This window comes from Triticum aestivum, chromosome 6D, assembly GCF_018294505.1.
Source record: "Triticum aestivum cultivar Chinese Spring chromosome 6D, IWGSC CS RefSeq v2.1, whole genome shotgun sequence".
NCBI classification, from domain to species: Eukaryota; Viridiplantae; Streptophyta; class Magnoliopsida; order Poales; family Poaceae; genus Triticum; species Triticum aestivum.
In genome coordinates this window covers 53,703,946-53,729,337 of record NC_057811.1, presented here as the reverse complement: position 1 = coordinate 53,729,337, position 25,392 = coordinate 53,703,946, and the positions used below count along the sequence as shown (strand labels likewise).

Below are 25,392 nucleotides of genomic sequence, written 5' to 3'. Positions count from 1 at the left end.
AGGTTTGGTTTGGTTTGGAGCCTGATGGCATCCCAACTAAGAGCATTGTCATCAGAAAAGTTCAGGGACATACCACAAGATGAACTCGGTGTATATGTCAGCCTACACAAATTCTATGTGGGTTGGTTTGTGAATCATGATATCGAGGTTCTGTCCATGGGCAGATTTGTTAAAATTAACACCACACCTCATGAATACATGGGTTTCAAATGATGTGCATGGATCTGGTCCCAGAAATTACTACTCCATGTCTGTCAAAATATTAGGTGAATTAAATTTTCAAAAGTCAAAGTTTCCTATGTTTGATCAAATCTGTAGCAAAATACATCTGACACCTACAATACTAAAGGCTTGTTCGGACTCACTCCCACTCCGCAGCTCCGCTCCGGAGCAGAGTGGCATGCAACTATAATATACGGAGTGGCCAGAAGGTCGCTCCGTCCGCTCCGCTCCGTGGCGAGGGCGTGGAGGCTTTCCGAACAGCCCCTAAGTAAATCAAATATGGAAATATACTTCATCATGAAGCTAATGGTACTGTTTCTCTATAGTAGATATTTATGTTTTATTCTATAAACTTGGTCAAAATTAGGTAAGTTTGAATTTTTAAAAAATTAGTACACCTTACAATTTCAAACTGAGGGGGAATTGAACATTTCTGTAAAGACATGACCTTTTCTTGAATTATCAAATGATGCATCATCCTAACCATTATATCATTATCAATGTACGGTCCATAATCATTTGGGCACATCATAAAATTTCTCAACAACAAAACAATATCTGCATTTCGTGTTTCTACATGTAGATGGATTAAATACCAAATACAGAAAGTGGTTAAAGTAAGTAGATATTCCTATAATATTTTGCATTAGAGCATCATATCTTGGTGGTCTCCACTACCACTAAGACATTACACTCTGGTCAGCAGCTTCTCATTTTTCTTGCTGCTAGATGTGAGCATGACAAGAAGCTACCTAAATGGCTGCGAGCTCAAATTTACTGGGAGCAAGGCATGGTTACTGGTTAGAGCAGCAGATGAACAATGGGTGACCCAAGGAATTGGCTTCCGCGCGCCCGACAACACTGGTGTACATGTTTTCCCGTGCTTGCAAGTTGTATTTAGTTGCCCAATAGAAGTGGTAGTATTTGCAGTGCAATGGAACCAACCTGGTACGGCTTATCTGAGGAGACAACAACAATAGCCAAGGCGGCGTCGGCAAGGAGGAAGTGCTCGAAGTCTGAGCAGGGAAGCATCTTGGTAGGTACTCGACACGAGTGTGCCATTGCTCATGCTCACTGAGACACGCTGTCATCTTTGTTGCCGCGGCTGGTGTTGATCTCTTCCTCCTTCATACTTGATTTTATCACATAACCACATTTAACATTTTTAAATGTTTTGGTCGACCCCAAAAGCATGGCACCGGTAACAGTTGGGTCAGTCGTATTATCCTTGAAATGTCGGTATAAGAAATTTAGTGAACTTCAAGTAAAAGCTCGACGGCAGGTTGATTAGCTAAAGTAATGCACATGCAAAATCAAGGTAAATCTCTGGCCTCAAAACTTGATTTTTTTGTGTTATACAAAAAGATGGTATTGGCACTTAAATATCTACAAAAAAGTTCAGAAGTTGCTTTACATGCTCATCATAAGAATCCTTTTTACAGGATAACTTAGGACTTCACAGTAATGTCTTCACAAGGGCATAAACTTTCTTGGCCACCAACATCCCCACACTGTAAATATTACACTCTATACTACATTTTTTGTGGAAAGATCATCAGATGTAACTAAAAGTCAGTGCAACTTCACATACTTAGCATTGGCACAAAGAATTAGCGGCTGGAATGGACCTAATCTACTAATTTTATGGTACCGGCTTGGCTTGTATATGTTTCGACTCATAAATGGTGTGCTATCTAATTTTATTCCGGTGCAAGACTTTTTTTAAGTTTTTTACTGGATACCATGGACATGCCCAACATCATTGACCGAGTCATCTAATCAAATTAACAGTATCGGAATATAAGCGAGGAGAGCAAAATCTGGAAGAAACAGAAGAACAGAATAAAAGAATAGTGTCTTCTATGAATTTTACGGAGTCATTTTATAAATGTCACACATACAGCTGAGTTGGGCTGACTAACACAAGTTCAGTACATGTGAAAAATCTCAATATCGAGAAGTGGCTGCATGAATATGAACCAAAAGTAGTCCTCGATGTTGATGCAAAGGTAGATCATGTTATAATCCACATTAAAGGAATGAACACAAATAATACATTATATGTTATGAACTCATGAGTCCACGGTCATAAAAAAAGTAAACAAAACCCTTTCTTTTTCACCATTTGTAAAACTGTTCGGGAATAATTCCTAGCCAGGAACAAAGTATGCTTAGCAAGCCAGGGGCAAAATTTATTACTATGTGTATAAATGAAATTAACATCAAGAAACCAGCTTGGATGGACAGTAGCGAAGGCTTGTTTCAAATGCCTCCAATATGAGGCGAACATTCTGTAGAACTTGAGACATTTACCTTTCTGGCTTCATCTCTTTGTCCCGACAAAATCTGCAATTCCTTTCTTTCCAAATCTACCAGACTACATAAGAGGCAAGATCAATCTACTTATATGCACTCACATTATCTAATAAGTTCTTGTTTAAATCATATAAATCTTGCAAATAAAGCACACGACATCAGTATAATTCTTCGGGAGCTGATAAAAGGAGAAGCATACTCATAAAAAATAATTTATCTATTTGTGTGGAGCACTACAAGATACTCCACAAGATAATCCAGTGTTCTTTTATGATATTTAGGCTTTACTTGCGACACCGTGATCAGTTTCAGTATAAGCCATTCAACTCATGTACGAAAGATGGATGCTGAGTTTTTCCTTCTCTTGGTGGAAGAATGTGCATGCATATATACATTTTTGTTGTGGAACTTCAAACTACAAATAAATTTTCCCTTCTAGCTGACATGATGGGAAAAATGCAACTTCCATTGGGTTATAAGAATAGTACAAACAAGACGGAATGTGTTAGGCATTGAACACGTAAATGGATCTCTTTATGAGACTACCCAGACCAAAACTGTATGGCTTTCGATATTCTGTAGCACAAATATACTACAATTTTGTAGCTTTGAAGCTGCCCAATACTACATGGTACTTCTGAGATCAAGAGAGAAGGTAGCAAAAATCTTTGCAATGCCATTTTCCCTTGAGATGAATAAATACTGCGACTTATTCATTACATAGATGCAAATAATAAGGCTAGCTTGGAGGTTGGGTATGGTGCACTGTATTACATTAGAATTTGCAGAATGTTTGGATGTCCAAATAAAGCAGGGGAACATATTGGTGAAATATAATCTAGAAAGTAGAAAAATGAATATTACCTGACAAAACTTTTCACTAATTCCCGTCAGTTCGCCCACCAGAATAGCTTGAGCAATACACTCTGAAACCCCAATATACCAATTACTCCTTCCCCGTTGTTCTCTTCATTCCAGACCAAATCAGTAATAACCGGGAGCAATAGCAGCAAACAAAATATTTTTTTAGTCGTTCATTCAGAGAACTATACATACAACCACATGCTATTGACACCTCTCAGACTTTTTTTACCTTATTAAATATTTTTTGGCTGCCGCAAATTTCCCCTTCACCTCCGGGTACATCTGTGGCACATGAAAGAGCAAAATTGTTCATTCGTACTTAGTAAAAACCGAACAAAAGAAATCATATTTGAAATTGTGGATGGCAAATGAGATTTGAGAAGCTTGATAGTAGCACGTGCCATGGAATAATTATTCCAGTCAGCACAACCTAACAGTCCAATTCTAGTTGGATAAGCATCAAACGACTCAAAGTTATGATGCTAGCACGTAACTCCTAGGATTAACATGTAGGCAAAAATAAAATTGTATAGTTGCATATCTGAATAAGTAAGAGGCGATTGACAGTACTTGCTTGATCTAAATATCTCGTGTGAACCGCCAAACTGTAGAAAAGCACAGCTGAACTGCAGAAAAGCACGCCAAATCATCCACCAATGTTGTGCTCCAATGCAAGTGAATTTCAAGTTTTCAACTAATCATGATAAATTCATGACACTTACCTGAAGAAAAAATGGCATTAATCCTGGACTTAACTCAACTGTGGTCTCTCCTACAGCTGGGAAAATATATGGTGCTAGCTCTGACTGAAAACTGACATGTGCGTGACCATGACTAAGCTGCACAAACAACTGAAAAAATGTCTAAGAACAAACAGATCTTCTCTTTTCCAACCAACTTTTGCCTAGAGCTCAAGAGAATCATGCACGAACTCCACACAGCTAAATTACACAAAATAGAACACCTTCGTCAGATTGAGAAATTTATGTCAATTATCTCTCTTGGTCCTGTTGTCTCGGTCAGATGACATGGTTGAGAGGATGCGTAGTTGGGATCATGATCCGCAGAGAGTCCGAGTTCTGCAGCGAATAGTCTCCCGTCAGGTAGGCCTTGGTGCTATAAAATCCCCCTTAGGTAGGCCATGCTGCTATGAAATCGAGGGGAAGGGCCTGGATACCTTGGCAGGTCAAGAAAGAAAGAGGCACGGAGCGGCGGCGGGGTACCTGCGGATCGTGAAGGAAATATTGCCCTAGAGGCAATAATAAAGTTATTATTTATTTCCTTATTTCATGATAAATGTTTATTATTCATGCTAGAATTGTATTAACCGGAAACTTGATACATGTGTGAATACATAGACAAAACAATGTGTCACTAGTATGCCTCTACTTGACTAGCTCGTTGAATTAAAGATGGTTAAGTTTCCTAGCCATAGACATGAGCATTTGATTAACGGGATCACATCATTAGAGAATGATGTGATTGACTTGACCCATTCCGTTAGCTTAGCACTTGATCGTTTAGTATGTTGCTATTGCTTTCTTCATGACTTATACACGTTCCTATGACTATGAGATTATGCAACTCTCGAATACCGGAGAAACACTTTGTGTGCTACCAAATGTCACAACGTAACTGGGTGATTATAAAGGTGCTCTACAGGCGTCTCCGATGGTACTTGTTGAGTTGGCATATGATACATCTCCGTCATATCTACTTTTCCAAACACTTTTGCCCTTGTTTTGGACTCTAACTTGCATGATTTGAATGGAACTAACCCGGACTGACGCTGTTTTCAGCAGAATTGCCATGGTGTTATTTTTGTGCAGAAACAAAAGTTCTCGGAATGACCTGAAACTTCACGGGGATTATTTTTGGAAATAATAAAAACTACTGGCGCAAAAATCAAAGCCAGGGGGCCCACACCCTGTCCACGAGGGTGGGGGGCGCGCCCCCTGCCTCGTGGGCCCCCTGGAGCTCCACCGACCTCAACTCCAACTCTATATATTCGTGTTCGGGGAGAAAAAAAATCAGAGAGAAGGATTCATCGTGTTTTACGATACGGAGCCGCCGCCAAGCCCTAAACTCTCTCGGGAGGGCTGATCTGGAGTTCGTTCGGGGCTCCGGAGAGGGGAATCCGTCGCCATCGTCATCATCAACCATCCTCCATCACCAATTTCATGATGCTCACCGCCGTGCGTGAGTAATTCCATCGTAGGCTTGCTTGACGGTGGTGGGTTGGATGAGATTTATCATGTAATCGAGGTAGTTTTGTTAGGGTTTGATCCCTAGTATCCATTATGTTCTTAGATTGATGTTGCTATGACTTTGCTGTGCTTAATGCTTGTCACTAGGGCCCGAGTGCCATGATTTCAGATCTGAACCTATTATGTTTTCATGAATATATGTGAGTTATTGATCCTATCTTGTAAGTCTATAGTCACCTACTATGTGTTATGATCCGGCAACGCCGAACTGACAATAATCGGGACCACTCCCGGTGATGACCGTAGTTTGAGGAGTTCATGTATTCACTATGTGTTAATGCTTTGGTCCGGTACTCTATTAAAATGAGGCCTTAATATCCCTTAGTTTCCAATAGGACCCCACTACCATGGGAGGGTAGGACAAAAGATGTCATGCAAGTTCTTTTCCATAAGCACGTATGACTATATTCGGAATACATGCCTACATTACATTGATGAATTGGAGCTAGTTCTGTGTCACCCTATGTTATAACTGTTACATGAATAATCGCATCCGGCATAATTCCCCATCACCGATCCAATGCCTACGAGCTTTTCACATATTGTTCTCCGCTTAGTTACTTTACCGTTGGCATTGTTACAATCACTACAAAACGGCTACTGTTACTTTTGCTACCGTTATCGTTACTTACATACTACTTTGCTACTAAATACTTTGCTGCAGATATTAAGTTATCCAGGTGTGGTTGAATTGACAACTCAACTGCTAATACTTGAGAATATTCTTTGGCTCCCCTTGTGTCGAATCAATAAATTTGGGTTGAATATCTACCCTCGAAAACTGTTGCGATCCCCTATACTTGTGGGTTATCAAGACTATTTTCTGGCGCCGTTGCCGGGGAGCATAGCTCTATTCTTTGAGTCACTTGGGATTTATATTTGTTGGTCACTATGAGGAACTTGAAAGACGAGACAACCAAAATTTATCCCTCAACTACGAGGGGAGCTAAGGAACTGCCATCTAGCTCTGCACTTGATTTACCTTCTGTTTTGAGTAAGCTTGCGACACCTAAACCTGCTTCTGCTATTAATTCTGATATGTCGCATGTTATTGATGATGCCACTTCTGCTATGCATGATACTTATGATGAAACTACTTCTATGCTTGATACTACTGTGCCACTTGGTGAATTTCTTGATGAACAACTTGCTAGGGCTAGAGAGAATGAAATTATTGAAACTGATAATATTGATGAAAGTGATGATGAAGATTCTTCCCCTAGATATGAATTACCTGTTGTGCCTGAGGGTTATGTTATGGATGAAGAAACTGCTAGGGACTTTCTTGCTTGCAATGATAGAAGTGATCTTAAGAAATTATTAGCTAAGCTGAAAGAAAAAACTCTGAATGCTAGAATGAAATATGATCCTGCTTATGCTACTTCACCTATCTTTGTTACTAATAAGGATTATGATTTCTCTGTTGATCCTGAGATAATTACTTTGGTTGAATCTGATCCCTTCTATGACTATGAATCTGAAACTGTTGTGGCACATCTTACTAAATTAAATGATATAGCCACCCTGTTCACTAATGATGAGAAAACTCGCTACTATTATATCCTTAAAATATTTCCGTTCTCATTACACTAGTAGAAAAAGGACCTTTAGTCCCGGTTCATAAGGGCCTTTAGTCCGGGTTCTAGAACCGGGACTAAAGGGTCGTTACTAAAGCCTCCCCCTTTAGTCCCGGTTCTTACACGAACCGGGACTAAAGGCCCTCCACGTGGCCGCTGCCTGGAAGTCCACCTTTAGTCCCGGTTGGTAACACCAACCGGTACTAAAGGAAATTTTATGATTTTTTCTGAATTTTTTTTGAATTTTTTTTGAATTTTTTTTGAATTTTCAAATTTCTGAATTATTTTAACCTCTAATATCTAATCACCCCTCATCACTGCTCAATTTAACCTCTAATCTCTAATCACCCCTCATCATTCCAAATCATCTAACTTCCCGGACGGTCACCCATCCTCTCGCTACTCCAGCCTGAGCACGCTTAACTTCCAGGTTCTATTCTCCCTCGTTTCCAAGTCTGCACTTGTTGTTTTCCTAACAATAGTAAGATGTCAATCCTATTAACCCTCAGGAATTTAGCTTGAGCATGAAGTCACACATTTCACTGTTTGACTTTGAAACTATTGTTCTAAAAAACAATAATTATTTAGTAACACTAATATTTCTTGAATAAGTAGTTTGACCATAGTTTGACCACAGTTTGACCAGATTTGACCAAAATTCAAAAAAAACTGAAATAATTATTTAGTAACACTAATATTTCTTGAATAATTAGTTTGACCATTGTTTGACCACAGTTTGACCAGATTTGACCAAAATTCAAAAAAACTGAAATAATTATTTAGTAACACTAATATTCTTGAATAAGTAGTTTGACCATAGTTTGACCAGATTTAACAAAATTCAAAAAAAAACAGAAATTTGAGCATAACTTTTTTTCCTTTTAGAATTTGAGGATTCTAAAAATTTGCAAACAGGCCGTAGGCCGTCAAAATCGGATGCGGATTTTCGTGCTGAACATTTTGATATATTATACTTTTTTTTGACATCGTATGCAAAAGTTATAGCCGTTTTACATTTTCCCTACACTTTTTGCAAAACATGTCCAAATTTAAGTTTTTAAATTTTCCTAACTAGTACATGTAGTAACAAAACTACATCTAGAAGGATTTTAATTTTTGAAGTTTTTATCATTTTCTTTTGCTTTTTACAAAACTGAAAAGGCGATCCACCGGGGGGTTAGAGTTTGAAAATGGGACCTTTAGTACCGGTTCGTGCCATGAACCGGTACTAATGCCTCAAACCCCATTAGTACCGGTTGGTGGCTCGAACCGGGACTAAAGATCTAACCTTTAGTACCGGTTGGTGCCACGAACCGGTACTAATGGGCATCGCACCCTTTAGTCCCGGTTCGTGGCACCAACCGGGACTAAAGGTCCCATTTGAACCGGAACTAATGCTTGTACGGTGCCCTAGCCGCTCGAACCGGGACTAATGCTCACATTAGTCCCGGTTCGTAATGCAACCGGGATTAATGCTCTTTTCTGGCCGAACCAAAGCCCTGTTTTCTACTAGTCTTAAAGGGTGATGATAAGATATGGTTTAATTCTCTTGATCCTAGTTGTGTGCGAAGTCCCCAGGATATGATTTATTACTTCGCTGCTAAATATTTCCCTGCTCATAAGAAACAAGCTGCTTTAAGGGAAATATATAATTTTGTGCAAATTGAAGAAGAAAGTCTCCCACAAGCTTGGGGGAGGCTTCTCCAATTACTTAATGCTTTGCGTGACCATCCTCTCAAGAAAAATGAAATACTTGATATCTTTTATAATGGACTAACCGATGCTTACAGAGACCACCTGGATAGTTGTGCTGGTTGTGTTTTCAAGGAAAGAACAGTTGATCAAGCTGAAATTCTATTGAATAATATGTTGACTAATGAAAATAATTGGACACTTCCTGAACCAACTCCTAAGCCAACTCCGAAGAAAAGGGGTATTCTATTTCTCAGTCCTGAAGATATGCAAGAGGCAAAGAAATCTATGAAAGAAAAAGGTATAAAAGCTGAAGATGTTAAGAATTTACCTCCTATTGAAGAAATACATGGTCTTAATTCATCACCTATTGAAGAGATTCATGGTTTTGATAACCCGACACAGGTAGTAAAGGTAAATTCTCTCTATAGATATGATAAAGCTGAAATCCCGACTACTAAATTTGCTAGCCAATGCTTAGATGAGTTTGATAACTTTATGGTTAAGCAAGAGAACTTCAATGCTTATTTTGGTACAGAATTAAAATGCAATGCTTATATGATTGAACACTCGAGTGATTATATGTCTAGAGTTAAAGGTGAACTTAAACTCATTAGTAAACATGCTTCTATGGTTACCACTCAAGTAGAACAAGTACTTAAAGCTCAGAATGATTTGCTCAGTGAATTGAATAGTAAGAATAATGACTTTGTTGTTAGAGTTGCAACTAGAGGGGGTAAGGTGACTCAGGAACCTTTGTATCCTGAGGGCCACCCTAAGAGAATTGAGCAGGATTCTCAGAGAAATAATTTAGATGCACCTAGTCCTTCTAAAAAGAAGAAAAAAGAAGAATGATAGGACTTTGCATGCTTCTAGTGAACCTGTTGTTGACACACCTGAGAATCCCAATGATATTTCTATTTCTGATGCTGAAACACAATCAGGTAATGAACATGAACCTAGTGATAATGTTAATGATGATGTTCATGTTGATGCTCAACCTAGCAATGATAATGTAGAAATTGAACCTGCTGTTGATCTTGATAACCCACAATCAAAGAATCAACGTTATGATAAGAGAGACTTTGTTGCTAGGAAGCACGGTAAGGAAAGAGAACCTTGGGTTCAGAAACCCATGCCTTTTCCTCCTAAGCCATCCAAGAAAAAGGATGATGAGGATTTTGAGCGCTTTGTTGAAATGATTAGACCTATCCTTTTGCGTATGCGTTTGACTGATATGCTCAAAATGAATCCTTATGCTAAGTATATGAAAGAAATTGTTACAAATAAAAGAAAGGTACCGGAAGCTGAAATTTCCACCATGCTTGCTAATTATACTTTTAAGGGTGGAATACCAAAGAAACTTGGAGATCCAGGGTACCAACTATACCATGCTCCATTAAAAGAAACTATGTTAAAACTGCTTTATGTGATCTTGGAGCCGGTGTTAGTGTTATGCCTCTCTCTTTATATCGTAGACTTGATTTGAATAAGTTGACACCTACTGAAATATCTTTGCAAATGGATGATAAATCAACTGCTATACCTGTCGGTATTTGTGAGGATGTGCCTGTTGTGGTTGCAAACGTTACTATTTTAACGGACTTTGTTATTCTTGATATTCCCGAGGACGATAGTATGTCTATTATTCTTGGAAGACCCTTTTTGAATACTGCGGTGGCTGTTATTGATTGCAACAAAGGCAATGTCACTTTTCATGTTAATGGTAATGAGCATACGGTACACTTTCCGAGGAAACAACCTCAAGTTCATAGTATAAACTCTATTGGAAAAATTCCATCGATTATTTTTGGAGGTTTTGAATTTCCTCTACCTACTGTCAAGAACAAATATGATATTCTTATTATTGGGGACGTGCATATCCCCGTTGAGGTAACATAGTGTTATTCAAAATTTCTCCGGTTCCATGTTATTCGGAATGAGTTTGTTAACAAGACTTGATCAACCTTGTTAATGGATTCCTTTTGATGAGCATGAGACGGATGAAGTTAGAAAGCACAACCTTCCGTACCCTTCTTTTACTTTCTGTTATTTAGATTAAATAAAGCAAAATTATTATTTTCTGTCTGTTTTCTGAATTATCCGTGCAATAAAAAAATACCCTGAAAATAAAAGTTCTCCAAATGCCCCGAAATTGAAATATGATTTTTTCTGAAATATTTGAGAATATCTGGCACTGAGAACACAGCAGGGGGAGCAAGCACCTATCCACGAGGGTCCAGGGCGCGCCCCTCTGCCTCGTGGGCCCATGGTGGCTCCCCTCCACTTATTCCAGCCACCACACACTCCTTCCTCCCAAAAAAATCACCAACCAGCTCAAGCACGAGTTCTAGCTCATTTTGCTGCGATTTTCAATCTCCTTGCTCAAAGCTCCACTCACAAAACTTCTTTGGGGGATTGTTCTTCGGTATGTGACTCCTCCAATGGTCCAATTAGTTTTTGTTATAGTGCTTTATTCATTGCAAATTTTTGATGCCTAGGTGACCCTGTTCTTGAGCTTGCATGTCAAATTTATATGGTCCCAAGTAGTTCTAATGCATGATATAGTCTTTAGGCACTTGTGGGAGTAGTTGCTATCAATTTTGTTCAGTTTGGTTCACTTTTATTTGAAGTTACTAAAAATTTCAGAAATTTTTAGAAAATGATGAAGAGATTTTTGAGGGGCTCTTCGAGCCGAAGCTCGAAGGATAAGCAAGATGAAGAAGACAAGAGGCCCAAATATAATCTCCCTCGCACCGCGGAGGTTCGGCCGTGTGAATGGCCTTGCGATGATTTCTTGAGAGCAGCCGGGATTTATGATGATTTTTATGAGTTAGCTGAGAATGCAGGCGTCACCGACTTCCTCCGCGGCCAACGGGAACAGTATCTCCTACTCACTAATATTTTTGTGCAAAATTTTCATTTCCATGCTAGGAGGTCACCACCTTCAGTGGATTTCTATTTATATGATGAGTATAAGGAGATGCCCCTCTATGAATTTTGTGAGATTTGCAAGTTGCCCTTTTCGGGCAGCGTAGAGGAACCACATCGTAACGATGTGGAGGGGTTTATTGATACAATTGTTGTAGGGGAAACTAGGAAGGTTTCCGACGCAAGAATTACTAGCATACACTTTCCTGTTCTACGTTACTTTGCAATATTTGCTAGTAGATGCTTAATTGGTCGCGGAAACTGTGGCAACCTTAGTGCCCCTGATATTGTTATTTTGTGCCATGCGTTGTTCCGTGATGACACATTAAGTATGGGCGCTATTGTTGCAAAGCGGTTAAATCTTAACCGTACTAAGGGCCCCATCTTGGGAGGTATATTCGCTTCGCTCCTCGTTGCACATTTTAACATACCTATTAGACATTATGAGAAAGAAGAAAAGTTGCTGCCTCCTGTTTTTCTAGACTATAATAGTATGGTAGAACATGATTTTATCGTTAAGAATAAGGAAAAGATGCTTAAGTACAAGCTGATATTTGATAAAAATCACCCTGAGACTATCACTTTGCCCGCTCCTTCCTTGTTTGACTTGTCTGCAGGCAAGTACCTTGTTCCGCTGGAGGCCATTCACGCCTACCGAAACCCCACACCAGTTACAGAGCCAGATCCGGAACCACAATTTGTTCCTTCACGACAGTCTGTTTACCAGTGGGATCCGGAGGAGATGGCTAACCAGTGGCAACCTGAGGCTTCATCTCAATACGACCCCAGCTATAACTTTGGATATCCGCCAGGCCAGCCGTGGCAGTAGACCAACTTAGGCCAAAAGCCTAAGCTTGGGGGAGTACGTATTTCTCACCGACATTACATTTATGTTCACACACTCATGCTAGTTGTCGGTGCTCATACTTTTTCATTGTACTATCCATGCTAGTTTATTTTCCTTTTTATGCTTTCTTCTTGTGTGTTTGAAAAACCTTAAGAAAAACAAAAAAAATTAGTTGTGGCTTTTAGCTAGTTTACTCTCTTGCTTGTAGTAGTAGTAATTAAAAGAAAACCCAAAAAGATTTCCTGTTCTTCTTTTGTTTGTTGGGAGCTTTCCCGTGTAAATAGTTTTATTTCTTTTCTTTTCTTTTCTTTGGAGGTCGATAGGAGAAGATCGTGATGAAATTGTTAAAGTGGCTCTTATATGCATTATTGTTGATTTAACCAAGAGCCCATATTGCCTCGTCTTCTCCTGTTTATTGAATTCTCGCAGATTCCATCTTAGTCCATGCACGTGCACTATTATTATTATTCACATCGTTCGTCGTGCAAGTGAAAGGCAATAATGACGATATATGATGGACTGATTGAGATGAGAGAAGCTGGTATGAACTCGACCTCTCTTGTTTTTGTAAATATGATTAGTTCATCATTCCTGATTCAGCCTATTATGAATAAACATGTTTGCAATGACAATTAGAGATTATAGTTGCGTGTGCCATGCTTAATTAGCTAGGAGTTTATAATGGTTTACCTTGTGTGCCAACATGCTATTAAAATGGTTGTGATGTGGTATGATAGGGTGGTATCCTCCTTTGAATGATTCAAGCGACTTGACTTGGCACATGTTCACGCATGTAGTTGAAACAAAATCAACATAGCCTTCACGATATTTATGTTCATGGTGGATTATATCCTACTCATGCTTGCACTTAATGTTTATTAATTTTAATGCATGTTCATGACTGTTGTCGCTCTCTAGTTGGTCGCTTCCCAGTCTTTTTCTAGCCTTCACTTGTACTAAGCGGGAATACTGCTTGTGCATCCAATCCCTTAAGACCCCAAAGTTTTTCCATATGAGTCCATTATACCTTCCTATATGTGGTATCTACCTGCCGTTCCAAGTAAATTTGTATGTGCCAAACTCTAAACCTTCAAATGAAATTCTGTTTTGTATGCTCGAATAGCTCATGTATCAACTAGGGATGTATGTATCTTCCATGTTAGGTGGGTTATTCTCAAGAGGAGTGGACTCCTCTCCTCACTCACGAGAAAATGGCTGGTCACCGGGATGCCGAGTCCCATGCTTTATGCAAACCAAATCGAAATAATTGCAAACAAAACTCCCCCAGGGTTGTTGTTAGTTGGAGGCACTCGTTGTTTCGAGCAAGCCCATGGATTGATGCTTGTTGGTGGTGGGGGAGTATTAACTTTACCATTCTGCTTGGGAACCGCCTATAATGTGTGTAGCATGGAAGATATCGTCATCTCTTGGTTGTTATGTTGACAATGAAAGTATACCGCTTAAAATATTATTCATCTCTATTTTAAAACCGAGCTCTGGCACCTCTACAAATCCCTGCTTCCCTCTGCGAAGGGCCTATCTATTTACTTTTATGTTGAGTCATCACCCTCTTATTAAAAAGCACCAGCTGGAGAGCACCGCTGTCATTTGCATCCATTACTATTAATTTATATTGGGTATGACTATGACTGGATCTCTTTTACCATGAATTACAATGTCTAGTCAGTCCTTGATCTTTAAAGGTGCTCTGCATTTATGTTTTGCGGTCTCAGAAAGGGCTAGCGAGATACCATCTTGTTATATCATATCATGATTGTTTTGAGAAAGTGTTCTCATCCGAGATTTATTATTATTGCTCGCTAGTTGATTATGCCATTGATATGAGTAAACATGAGACCTAAGTGTTATTGTGAATATGGTTAGTTCATAATCTTTGCTGAAAACTTGAATGTTGGCTTTACATATTTACAACAACAAGAGCAAACAGAGTTTGTAAAAGTTTTTCTTTATCACATTCAGTTTATCAACTGAATTTCTTGAGGACAAGCAAATGTTTAAGCTTGGGGGAGTTGATATGTCTCCGTCGTATCTACTTTTCCAAACACTTTTGCCCTTGTTTTGGACTCTAACTTGCATGATTTGAATGGAACTAACCCGGACTGACGCTGCTTTCAGCAGAATTGCCATGGTGTTATTTTTGTGCAGAAACAAAAGTTCTCGGAATGACCCGAAAGTTCACGGGGATTATTTTTGGAAATAATAAAAATACTAGCAAAAGAATCAAGGCCAGGGGGCCACACCCTGTCCACGAGGGTGGGGGCGCGCCTACCCCCCCTGGGCGCACCCCCTGCCTCGTGGGCCCCCTGGAGCTCCACCGACCTCAACTCTAACTCTATATATTCGTGTTCGATGAGAAAATAATCAGAGAGAAGGATTCATCGCGTTTTACGATACGGATCCACCGCCAAGCCCTAAACTCTCTCGGGAGGGCTGATCTGGAGTTCGTTCGGGGCTCCGGAGAGGGGAATCCGTCGCCATCGTCATCATCAACCATCCTCCATCACCAATTTCATGATGCTCACCGCCGTGCGTGTGTAATTCCATCGTAGGCTTGCTGGACGGTGATGGGTTGGATGAGATTTATCATGTAATCGAGTTAGTTTTGTTAGGGTTTGATCCCTAGTATCCATTATGTTCTTAGATTGATGTTGCTATGACTTTGCTATGCTTAATGCTTGTCACTAGGGCCCGAGTGCCATGATTTTAGATCTGAACCTATTATGTTCTCATGAATATATGTGAGTTCTTGATCCTATCTTGCAAGTCTATAGTCACCTACTATGTGTTATGATCCGGCAACGCCAAACTGACAATAGTCGGGACCACTCCCGGTGATGACCGTAGTTTGAGGAGTTCATGTATTCACTATGTGTTAATGCTTTGGTCCGGTACTCTATTAAAAGGAGGCCTTAATATCCCTTAGTTTCCAATAGGACCCCGCTGCCAGGGAGGGTAGGACAAAAGATGTCATGCAAGTTCTTTTCCATAAGCACGTATGACTATATTCGGAATACATGCATACATTACATTGATGAATTGGAGCTAGTTCTGTGTCACCCTATGTTATAACTGTTACATGAATAATCGCATCCGGCATAATTCTCCATCACCGATCCAGTGCCTACGAGCTTTTCACATATTGTTCTCCGCTTAGTTACTTTACCGTTGCCACTGTTACAATCACTACAAAACTGCTACTGTTACTTTTGCTACCGTTACCGTTACTTCCATACTACTTTGCTACTAAATACTTTGCTGCAGATATTAAGTTATCCAGGTGTGGTTGAATTGACAACTCAACTACTAATACTTGAGAATATTCTTTGGCTCCCCTTGTGTCGAATCAATAAATTTGGGTTGAATACTCTACCCTCGAAAACTGTTACGATCCCCTATACTTGTGGGTTATCAGCATAGATCAAGAATAGGATTTGTCACTCCGATTGTCGGAGAGGTATCTCTGGGCCCTCTCGGTAATGCACATCACTATAAGCCTTGCGAGCAATGTGACTAATGAGTTAGTTACGGGATGATGCATTACGGAACGAGTAAAGAGACTTGCCGGTAATGAGATTGAGCTAGGTATTGAGATACTGACGATTTAATCTCGGGCAAGTAACATACCGATGACAAAGGGAACAACATATGTTGTTATGCGGTTTGACCGAGAAAGATCTTTGTAGAATATGTAGGAACCAATATGAGCATCCAGGTTCCGCTATTGGTTATTGACCAGAGACATGTCTCGGTCATGTCTACATAGGTCTCGAACCCGTAGGGTCCGCACGCTTAATGTTCGGTGATGATCGGTATTATGAGTTTATGTGTTTTGATGTACCGAAGGTAGTTCGGAGTCCCGGATATGATCACGGACATGACGAGGAGTCTCGAAATGGTCGAGACGTAAAGATCGATATATTGGATGACTATGTTCGGACACCGGAAGTGTCTCGGGAGGTTTCGGACATATACCGGAGTACCGGGGGGTTAGCGGAACCCCCCGGGGAGTGTAATGGGCCTATTGGGCCTTAGTGGAGAAGAGGAGGGGCGACCAGGGCAGGCTGCGCGCCCCTCCCCCTCTAGTCCGAATTGGACAAGGAGGGGGGCGGCGCCCCCCTTTCCTTCCCCTCTCTCTCCTCCTTCCCCCTTCTCCTACTCCAACTAGGAAAGGAGGAGTCCTACTCCCGGTGGGAGTAGGACTCCCCCCCTTGGCGCGCCCTCCTCCTTGGCCGGCCGCCTCCCCCCTAGCTCCTTTATATACGGGGGCAGGGGGCACCCCATAGACACAACTATTGATCATTGATCTTTTAGCCGTGTGCGGTGCCCCCCTCCACCATAATCCATCTCGGTCATATCGTAGTGGTGATTAGGCGAAGCCCTGCGTCGGTAGCATCATCATCACCATCATCACGCCGTCGTGCTGACGGAACTCTCCCTCGAAGCTCTGCTGGATCGGAGTTCGTGGGACGTCATCGAGCTGAACGTGTGCTGAACTCGGAGGTGCTGTACGTTCAGTACTTGGATCGGTCGGATCGTGAAGACGTACGACTACATCAACCGCGTTGTTATAACGCTTCCGCTTTCGGTCTACGAGGGTACGTGGACAACACTCTCCCCTCTCGTTGCTATGCATCACCATGATCTTGCGTGTGCGTAGGATTTTGAAATTACTACGTTCCACAACAGATCGGCGCCGGGGAAGACGAACTGGAGCGCCTCGACGGGGTCGAACTCAATGTTGATGCCGAGGTCGGCGACCGCGGCCGCGGCAGCAGACGGTGAACACCAGCCCCGCTTCGCCTGCAGCACCTCGAAGGGGTCGTCCAGGAAGGCCGCCGCCCCGCGCTTCCGGGTGCCATCGACCGCCGCCGCCATGGCCCGACGAGAAAGGGGCCGGGGCTTGGATGGTGACGAGCTTGCCGCGCGCTTCTCTGCTAGGTGCCCCTGCCCTCGATATTTTGCGGTGCGGCAACGCGAGCTGTGTGGCCGGTGGATGCTGCTGCTCCTCTGCTAGGTGGAGGCTCTACGGCGGTTCCCGGGCCGGATCTGGCACTCTCTCGTATAATCCCAACTACTCCCTCTGTTCACTTTTATAAGACCTTGAAGACATTTCATACAACAAGCAAAACAACCTATTTTGAGTTGTTACTTACAAAAGTGAACGGAGGGGGTACGAAGGGATGGAGCGGCGGCGGCGCCGAACGAGTAGGAGGCCTCGCTCGTACGTGCGAGCGATCGTTGGTTTTTTTTCATAGGTTAATTTTCGTAGGTTTTTTTCAGCCTTTTTTTCTGGTGCGACGGGAGCTCTGTCCTTTGATCGACGAACGTGGAGGGATCGCTGGGTTTTTTTTAGTCGACGTGCCTTCCTGCGAGGTGGGAGGGAGGACAAAAATAAACCAGGGGAGGTGGGACGAAAATTAACCGGCGGAGACTACCAACTGAGACATTAGGAGTAGAGATTCGCGAGGGGGCCGTCAACGTCGTGAAACTCCATGCATCTGAATTTCTATACCCCCTCTATGTGCATCTCTATCACAAACAACACTATTGCTGAATTGCAAAGCACATTAGTTCGATGATGCGACCTAAGTTTGTTTCGGCGGTGGTCTCGATGGTCGTGATGGTGTTGATCCTCCTCGTGGCGAGCTCCGCGCGGGTGTTGGGCGGAGAGGCCATCTTCGCCGAACCCGTCGTCCAGTTGTGCCGGCATTTGTATAGGCGGCGGCTTGGGGGAGGGCCAGGGTCATCGTGTGGTACGCATAGCCCACACGACGGTTGCCCACCTGCCGGTTGAGAAGCGGTGCACATACCGTCCAGGCTGAATGTGGGCCGATGTTAGCTCATCCGTCCTTCATTTTGCACTTTCCAATTTTGTTTAAACAGAAAATGGAATTGTTTACATATATAGAGTATTGGTTGATATCTCCGCGCCCTTCGATCATTTTGTACGACCTTCTTGTTTCTGCAAAACATGTTCCGTCTTGATCTTGTGGTTAGGTGATCAATCGATGCTGATGAAGGAACCATCATAGACCAATTGTACTATTTGGCCACCTTTGTGGAATAAAATAAAGAAGCTAATGCATACACTGAATGTTAGATAGTCGCGTTGGGATATCCTCCTCGTGTGAGCTGTAAAAGGATATCAATATTGTCAGTCCTAGATGACACATGGATGGAAGAACTATTGCTGTCTTCAGCTACTATGCCCTCAACCTCCTGCCTGATCTTGTTCACGTGGGAAATCAACAGCCTCTCTAACAGAACAGCAGCCTATACGGACAAACTGCATTTTAGACATATGTATCTTCACGCGGCGTAACATCGAAATGTTGAGCTCCTAAACTTTTTTTTTGCACAAAAGAAATTTGTTTCATACCATATATCAACTATTCACAAAATGGGTCACATTGCTTCTAGTATCTTTTAAAGAAATGACTATAAATATAGAGTTTCTCTAGCATATTGTGATCCCTAATTAAAGGCATAAGTTAAACGAGATATGACCCCTGAGTACTCCAGAGTTATGCAAACAACACTGGTTGATTAATGTAGTACACCTTCATAGCTTGCTTCAGATCTCTGGCTTTGCTGTTGTCGGTGAAGTGGCGACGCACAGTGTTCATAATCTTGTTCGTCTGTAAGGGCCAGCTTCACCTTGGCGGGATGCAGAGCGCCACTTTCATAATCAGCGATAAGCTCCTCCATCTTCTGAAACGTCCTGCTAATGCCACCACTCTCCTCTTCCTTCTCGGGCACCTCAAAGCATCCAAACCGCGGAATCACAATATATTTGATGTACTCCAGACACGGGTTGCCTTCTGCAACTTTCGCAGGACAGTGAGCGTTCCTTATTTTCACAAGTACATCTCGCTCCTCGTCTTCCATGAAAATGCCAAACATTGGATCTTGTATCTTAACATGTTCATGGTCTAAAATCAAATTGGGGAGCTTATTATGGGACAGAATAATAGGTCCATGATCTTCACCCTTCATGTCTCTGCAGTACTCTCTGGTCAGTGTGCCGACATCCGGCTGGCCCTCCTCATGATCCATGGACAGCAGCCATATGTCCGCCTTCTGGAACAACACGGCAGCGCACTGCATGCAGGTGTGGACGACCCTCACGCCCACCACATCGCCCCGTTCATGCGGCTTGACGAGCTCTCGGTACTCCACGGGTGGCTCCTCAATGCCGCAGCACCGGACCGTCCTCCTCAAGGTGTTGTTTCTGGCAACGTCCATGAGAAGCGCCCAGTACTAGCCGGAGGCCGGGCCATTTACTTCGTCCGATAGCCACACGAACTCCACCCCGTCGAGGTCCAGGCCCGCCGCCTTCCATATGTGGATCATGTAGCGTCCGATGGCCTGGATCTTGCTTAGGTCGTCGGATTTGCGGAGTATATGAGCAAACCAATCTGCCATCAGGATCTTGACCCTGCAGCCGGCTTTGATGAGCTTGTTGACGTTGAACACCATCATGATCCCCTGGCCGATGTGTACCCATGGGGAGGGGTCGCACCAGACGTAGCAGATAGGGGCGGCCTTCCTATCCAGAAGCGTCATGAGCTCGTCCTCGTCAGCGCTCTCCAGCCCGATGCTCCTGATTGTTGTGAACCTCTCGTCCAAACTCATCGGAACAGCGTTCCCTGCAGCGCTGATGGTCGCCTCCCTTGAATTTTCCATGGCCGGCGAAACTGGATTTCTTGCAGCCACCGGCGGAAGGGCAGTTGAAACCTGTCGCCGGTAGACGTGTGGCGGAGCCTCAGGGAAGACGAGTTTTTCCGGGTGATCGGATTCAAGTTTTGAGGGCAGTGGCGGCTAAAATCCTCGGCTTCCTTTGTGCGACGAATCTGAACCGTACCGTCGGTAATGGCGGCTAGGGGCGGCGGGCGACGAGTCTGAATCCAGCTCTGAGTTGCGCAGGAGAGATGACGAGGCGACGAGGTTTTCCGGGCGGCGGAGGCGAGCTTTTCTGTTGCCACGTCCGGAGATCTAGGCCCAATGGGACGGAGACCAAACGCATCCCTGGGACACTAGCGCCCTGCGCTATATGGGCCGGCCTATTCCGGTTTTCACCCCTACCAGCTTTCAGAAGGTTCTAGAACCTTTCCTGAGCCGTTTTTTGTTTTTTTTTCATCTTCCTTTTTCTTTTCGGTTTTTTCGTTTCTGTTTTCCTTTCCTCTTTTTCAAATCCGCAAAAAAGTCAAACTCATGCAAATCCGCGAACGTTCTCCAAATTTGTGAACTTTTTTAAAATCACGAAATAAATTCAAATCCACGAATTGTTTTTTCAAACTTTTTACAAATCATTAACAACCTTTTGAATTCGCAATTTTTTTTACATGAACACTTTCCAACGATGCCTGAACTTTTCAATGACGTTGTCAGACTTGAACAGAATCATATAAGTTCAGTTTACTGAACTGTGGATATATATAAACTCAAGGCAATGTCGTACAGTTTCCAGGCGACACATTTTTCGGGTACGGTAGTGCAAGAACAGACACCTTAATGCCCATAGATCATACGGAGACAGGAGCATGCAACAAATCAATTGAATGATGATATTATAAGAATCTAGAGTACTTATCAAGTTTAACAAAGATGGAAAAAGAACAGCTGCAGCTCATGGTTCTAACTCAGGCAAAGCCAAGAAGAACAAGTATCACAGCAATGTGTGATGCCTATTCACGGAAAAAAAGATAGGCGCCGTGGCGACTCAAACAGATAACCTCCCGTATACTAAGACAAGAACAAACAACCGAAGTGCTGCAGAATGAACTCCAGAGGCACAGAAATGCCGCAAGATAAGTTAACTGATGCCTACGCCGGTACTCCTGAGATGCTCTCTGTTCTCACCGCAGCAACTTCCACGCTGAGTAGGCATCAGTTATTTCAAGTTATGCCCCAGATTAGCAGAGGGAAAAAATTATATGGAGATTCAAATCGAAGCACCATTTCAGGAGTACCAGTGTCTTGGGGAGAGCCAGTACATCTCACACACCCCGTCATTGCTGTTGAACAGTTCAGACTGGTGGTGGAACCATGGAAGAAGTTGTGTCTTTCAAATCAAGAACAAAAAACACATATGCGGCATTATCTTGATTTCCCATTTAAAGGCTAGCATACACAAGAAAAGACCAAATTTCAGCAAACCTGACATTTCTAAATCGCGGAAAACAAATAATGGTTAACCAAGTCTTACTCTAGAATGAGGCATCATGGTGAGCACTCAAACTGGAGCAGTCAAACTTAAGGAAGACCAGTAGCAAAACAGTAAACCGACATCCATGCAAACCCAGGATGCAGCAGGTTTAAGATTCACGTATCATACATGGAAATCAATAACCCAACATTTTCCACCTTGCGAACTGATGTACAAAACCAGAGCCCACGCACAATAGATCAAGTGATGAATCCCAGCAGCGGCGTGACTCAACATGAGCTGAAGAAAAACACTAGAAGCAAACTAAGGTGTAACATCAACAATCAGAACATAAGTAAGACCATGAAGATCACACTGAGTGCAGATACCAACATGTGTAAGCCACAGCCACAGAACATGGAAACACTGCTCCCATGGAAATCACATCGAATGCAGAAATTATCATTCAGATAACAACATGCGCAACTCACAACAATAGTAACACATTGCATGCAGGTGCAGGTAACAACATATCCAAGTCATGAGAAGTCTTGCACGACATTCCGTTGCTAAGCCCAAATCCCCAACACCCCCAAAAAAGCTGCTACCTAATGGCTAATGCTAGCTCCCTTTCACAAGGAAACACGCCATTCAAACGATAATGCGCTAGCAGCCAATGAAAACGATCCGTCGATACCGGCTTAAGAGATAAACGGGTCTCCGATAGAAAGATCAGACGCTTCGTCATACCTCCAAACCTGACCTGCCGCGCGCCCACGGACCTCCAAGGAAGTTCTGCCCGAGACCTTACTCGCCCACATTCTCTTGGAAGCCAACGGCTGCAGCTTGCTCGTGGCCTCACGAATGGAGAGAGAATCCGGGCCGGCCAGCAGGACAATCACCTTCTGCAGCAACACAGCTCCCCCAAGAACCAGCTTCAGGAACTCAACCTGGTTCGTGCCCCCAGTGAACTGGTCGAACACCAGCTTCTGGACGCGCGACTTCACGCATTTGATCGGACTGACCCCCTGCCAGAATGTGGACTTGAGCATGTCGCTGGGCTTGACTTCACCCGGGTCATCGTAGTGGTCGGTGTCGTTGTCGGACTGCAAAATCAAAGCACGCAACTCAGCGAGCCAACGATGGAATGCAAGCAGTAGAAAAATGGTAATTTTGAATGCAGAGAGAGAGATAGAGCCACAGGGTAAAACTCACAGCCATGATGTGTAAGGTATCTACTCCAGGGAAGCATCTCAAGAAACACAGCAAAGTTCTCACTTCTTTGGGCACTCTGAAACGGACCTTCAGAGCCAACACCTTCACACTTGGAACCACTGTATTTGGGCAAACCTTTGTCACCCCAGCCTGCACATCATCGCAACATTGATCAATTGATGCTAGAATCCGATGCAAATCAAACCAGATAGCATAACACTCAAAGATTTGGGAAAATAGGACTACCTTGATGATGGTGTTGCCGATCTCAAGCTCGTGGGTGGCCGTGTCCAAGTAGCCGAGCACGGCGAGCTGGGGAGCATGGCCGATCCTGACCCTGATGACCCCGCCATCCTCACTGGGGTGCGTACAGTAGATAATGATGCGCTGCAGATTTGGGGCGGACACGGCAGCGACCTCGTCGGCCAAGGAATGCCAGAGCAGCACGCAGCGGAGGCTGCGGCTGCCGATGCGGACGCGGTCGGGGTAGCCGTAGTTGGAGATGAGCGCCAGGGTCTCCAGCTTGGGGCTGCAGGAGAGCACGTAGTCGAGGTCGCGCTCCTCCGTGATGCCGTGGCAGAGGCCGAGATCCTGGAGGTGGGGGAAGACGTCGGGGCCGCGCGGGAGGCCGGTGGTGAAGGGGAAGAGCCAGACGCCGAGGTAGAGGCGGCGGAGCGAGGCGCCGCAGCGGAGGAGGGTCGCAGGCAGCTGCACGGGCACGTCGAAGGAGTAGGGGCGGTTGACGAGGGTGAGGTCCTCCACGCCCTTGTCGGCGAGGTGGCGGAGCCACTCCGGGAGGAGCGCCACCTCGTTGGACTCGTCGATGGGGATCTCGGCGATGCGGACGGCGCGGAAGGGGCCGGGGTGGGAGGCGAGGACGCGGGACACCAATGTGGCGGCGGGGACGGGGGACGGGAGGAGGTGGGCGTCGTCGAGGGCGAGCGGGGTGGCGCGCCAGAGCCCGCGCCAGCGGTGCGAGAGCGCACCGGTGCGGGCGGCGTCCTTGACGGGGAGGCGGGAGACGACGTTGCGCAGGAGGGTGTCGGGGAGTGGGCTGATGCGGTCCTCACCGTCGGTGGAGGAGGTGGCGGCGGAGAGGTGGGCGTTGGGGGAGACCGGGGAGGCCGGGAGGCAGCAGTCCATGACGTGCTCGAGGCAGGCGATGTCGCCCGTCGACATGGCGCCCGGCGACGGCGGCGGCGGCGGCGACGGGAGAGGGGAAAGGTGTGGGTTTTCCTTTGGGGGGAGCAGGTGTGTGTCCTTCCGTCCGACCGACCAGTGAGAACTGAGATGGGGAGTAATAAAAACAAAAGGGAAATGGATTTGGTCTCACTGTACTCCACTTGCTAGGGTTTCGCGTCGGTGGGCCGGAGCGGTCTGGGCCTTCTCCCTTAGTTGTTTGTGTGAGCCACCAGTTGCAATGTGATATTTCTAGAAAAAATAGAAGACCCGTATTGTGATTTTATTCTGAACTTCTACTAAAAAAATTTCTTCCCAACTTATTGGTTATTTTTCAGCAATTTATTGCGGTGAGAAGCACCACCCTGTGCATGTTTATTTCAAACAAATCACTTTATCATTGTATTAAAACTATGTGGTCTACGAATATGGATGTAATTTCTATTACATCTAGTTTCTTTGTACTGTCTTGACAGAAAATTAGTGGCGAAGGAAGAAGAAAATTATGTTGGGGCAAACTTTAAAGCTTTAAAATGATTACAAAGAAAATGATTAGTTAGAAAACACCTCGTCGACCTCAGACGTCGAAATGAATCACATGGAGGTGTTATTGCTTTCATACAAGCACTAAAATTGCCAGTTGCGGTCGTATAGAACACCATCGTCCGCTCCGGGAGATACTCATTGTGGTCGCCAGGTGAAATGACCGCTCGTACGAGCGCGAGTGTTTGAACAATAGGCCGTCTTTTGCTCCGGATCTCCTATTTCTTGCGGCCATGAGCTCATACGGGCGCTCAAACAACTGGGAAGATCGTATGGAACACCATCTTTTCTCCTGGAGCTGTAGAACTTCATGAAAAGCTTTTGCGCTTCCTCCTCACGTTTGGCACATAGAAATATTGCAATAAAAAAATAGAGGAGACATGCAACAAAAACAGGCTACTGACATGCTAATTTTTTTACCAATGAAAACAACACAAAACCAACTCAAATAACAACTAGTCAAAGCAAAATAAAAGTGCCAATGCAATCATGAATGCATCTAGACTCAAGACACAAGGCTAAGAAAGACACCTACAAACTTCCGGGTTACCTCCCTCGCATTGCTTTGTT

At 43.7% G+C, this 25,392-nt stretch overlaps 1 protein-coding gene and 1 pseudogene across 1 annotated transcript; both read right to left on the bottom strand.

Moving 5' to 3' along the window:
- Window positions 1-19,261: 19,261 nt before the first annotated feature.
- LOC123142426 (tyrosine--tRNA ligase 1, cytoplasmic-like) lies at window positions 19,262-22,097 on the bottom strand (annotated as a pseudogene).
- A 229-nt stretch (window positions 22,098-22,326) lies between these two features.
- LOC123143482 (F-box/FBD/LRR-repeat protein At1g13570) lies at window positions 22,327-24,382 on the bottom strand. The gene is made up of 3 exons (XM_044562408.1): window positions 23,347-24,382; window positions 23,101-23,250; window positions 22,327-22,991 (listed from the first exon to the last, which is right to left on the bottom strand). Exons 1-3 carry the CDS (start codon window positions 24,277-24,279, stop codon window positions 22,587-22,589), a joined length of 1,488 nt encoding a protein of 495 aa, XP_044418343.1. The 5' UTR covers window positions 24,280-24,382; the 3' UTR covers window positions 22,327-22,586.
- Between the last annotated feature and the right edge of the window lie 1,010 nt (window positions 24,383-25,392).

Excerpts from the sequence above, each read along its gene's own strand:
- LOC123143482 (XM_044562408.1), bottom strand. The coding sequence starts at position 24,279 with ATGTCGACGGGCGACATCGCCTGCCTCGAGCACGTCATGGACTGCTGC. Across the intron at positions 23,251-23,346 it reads TCGGCAACACCATCATCAAG|GCTGGGGTGACAAAGGTTTG; the intron begins GTAGTCCTATTT and ends GATGATGTGCAG. Across the intron at positions 22,992-23,100 it reads ATACCTTACACATCATGGCT|TCCGACAACGACACCGACCA; the intron begins GTGAGTTTTACC and ends TTGATTTTGCAG.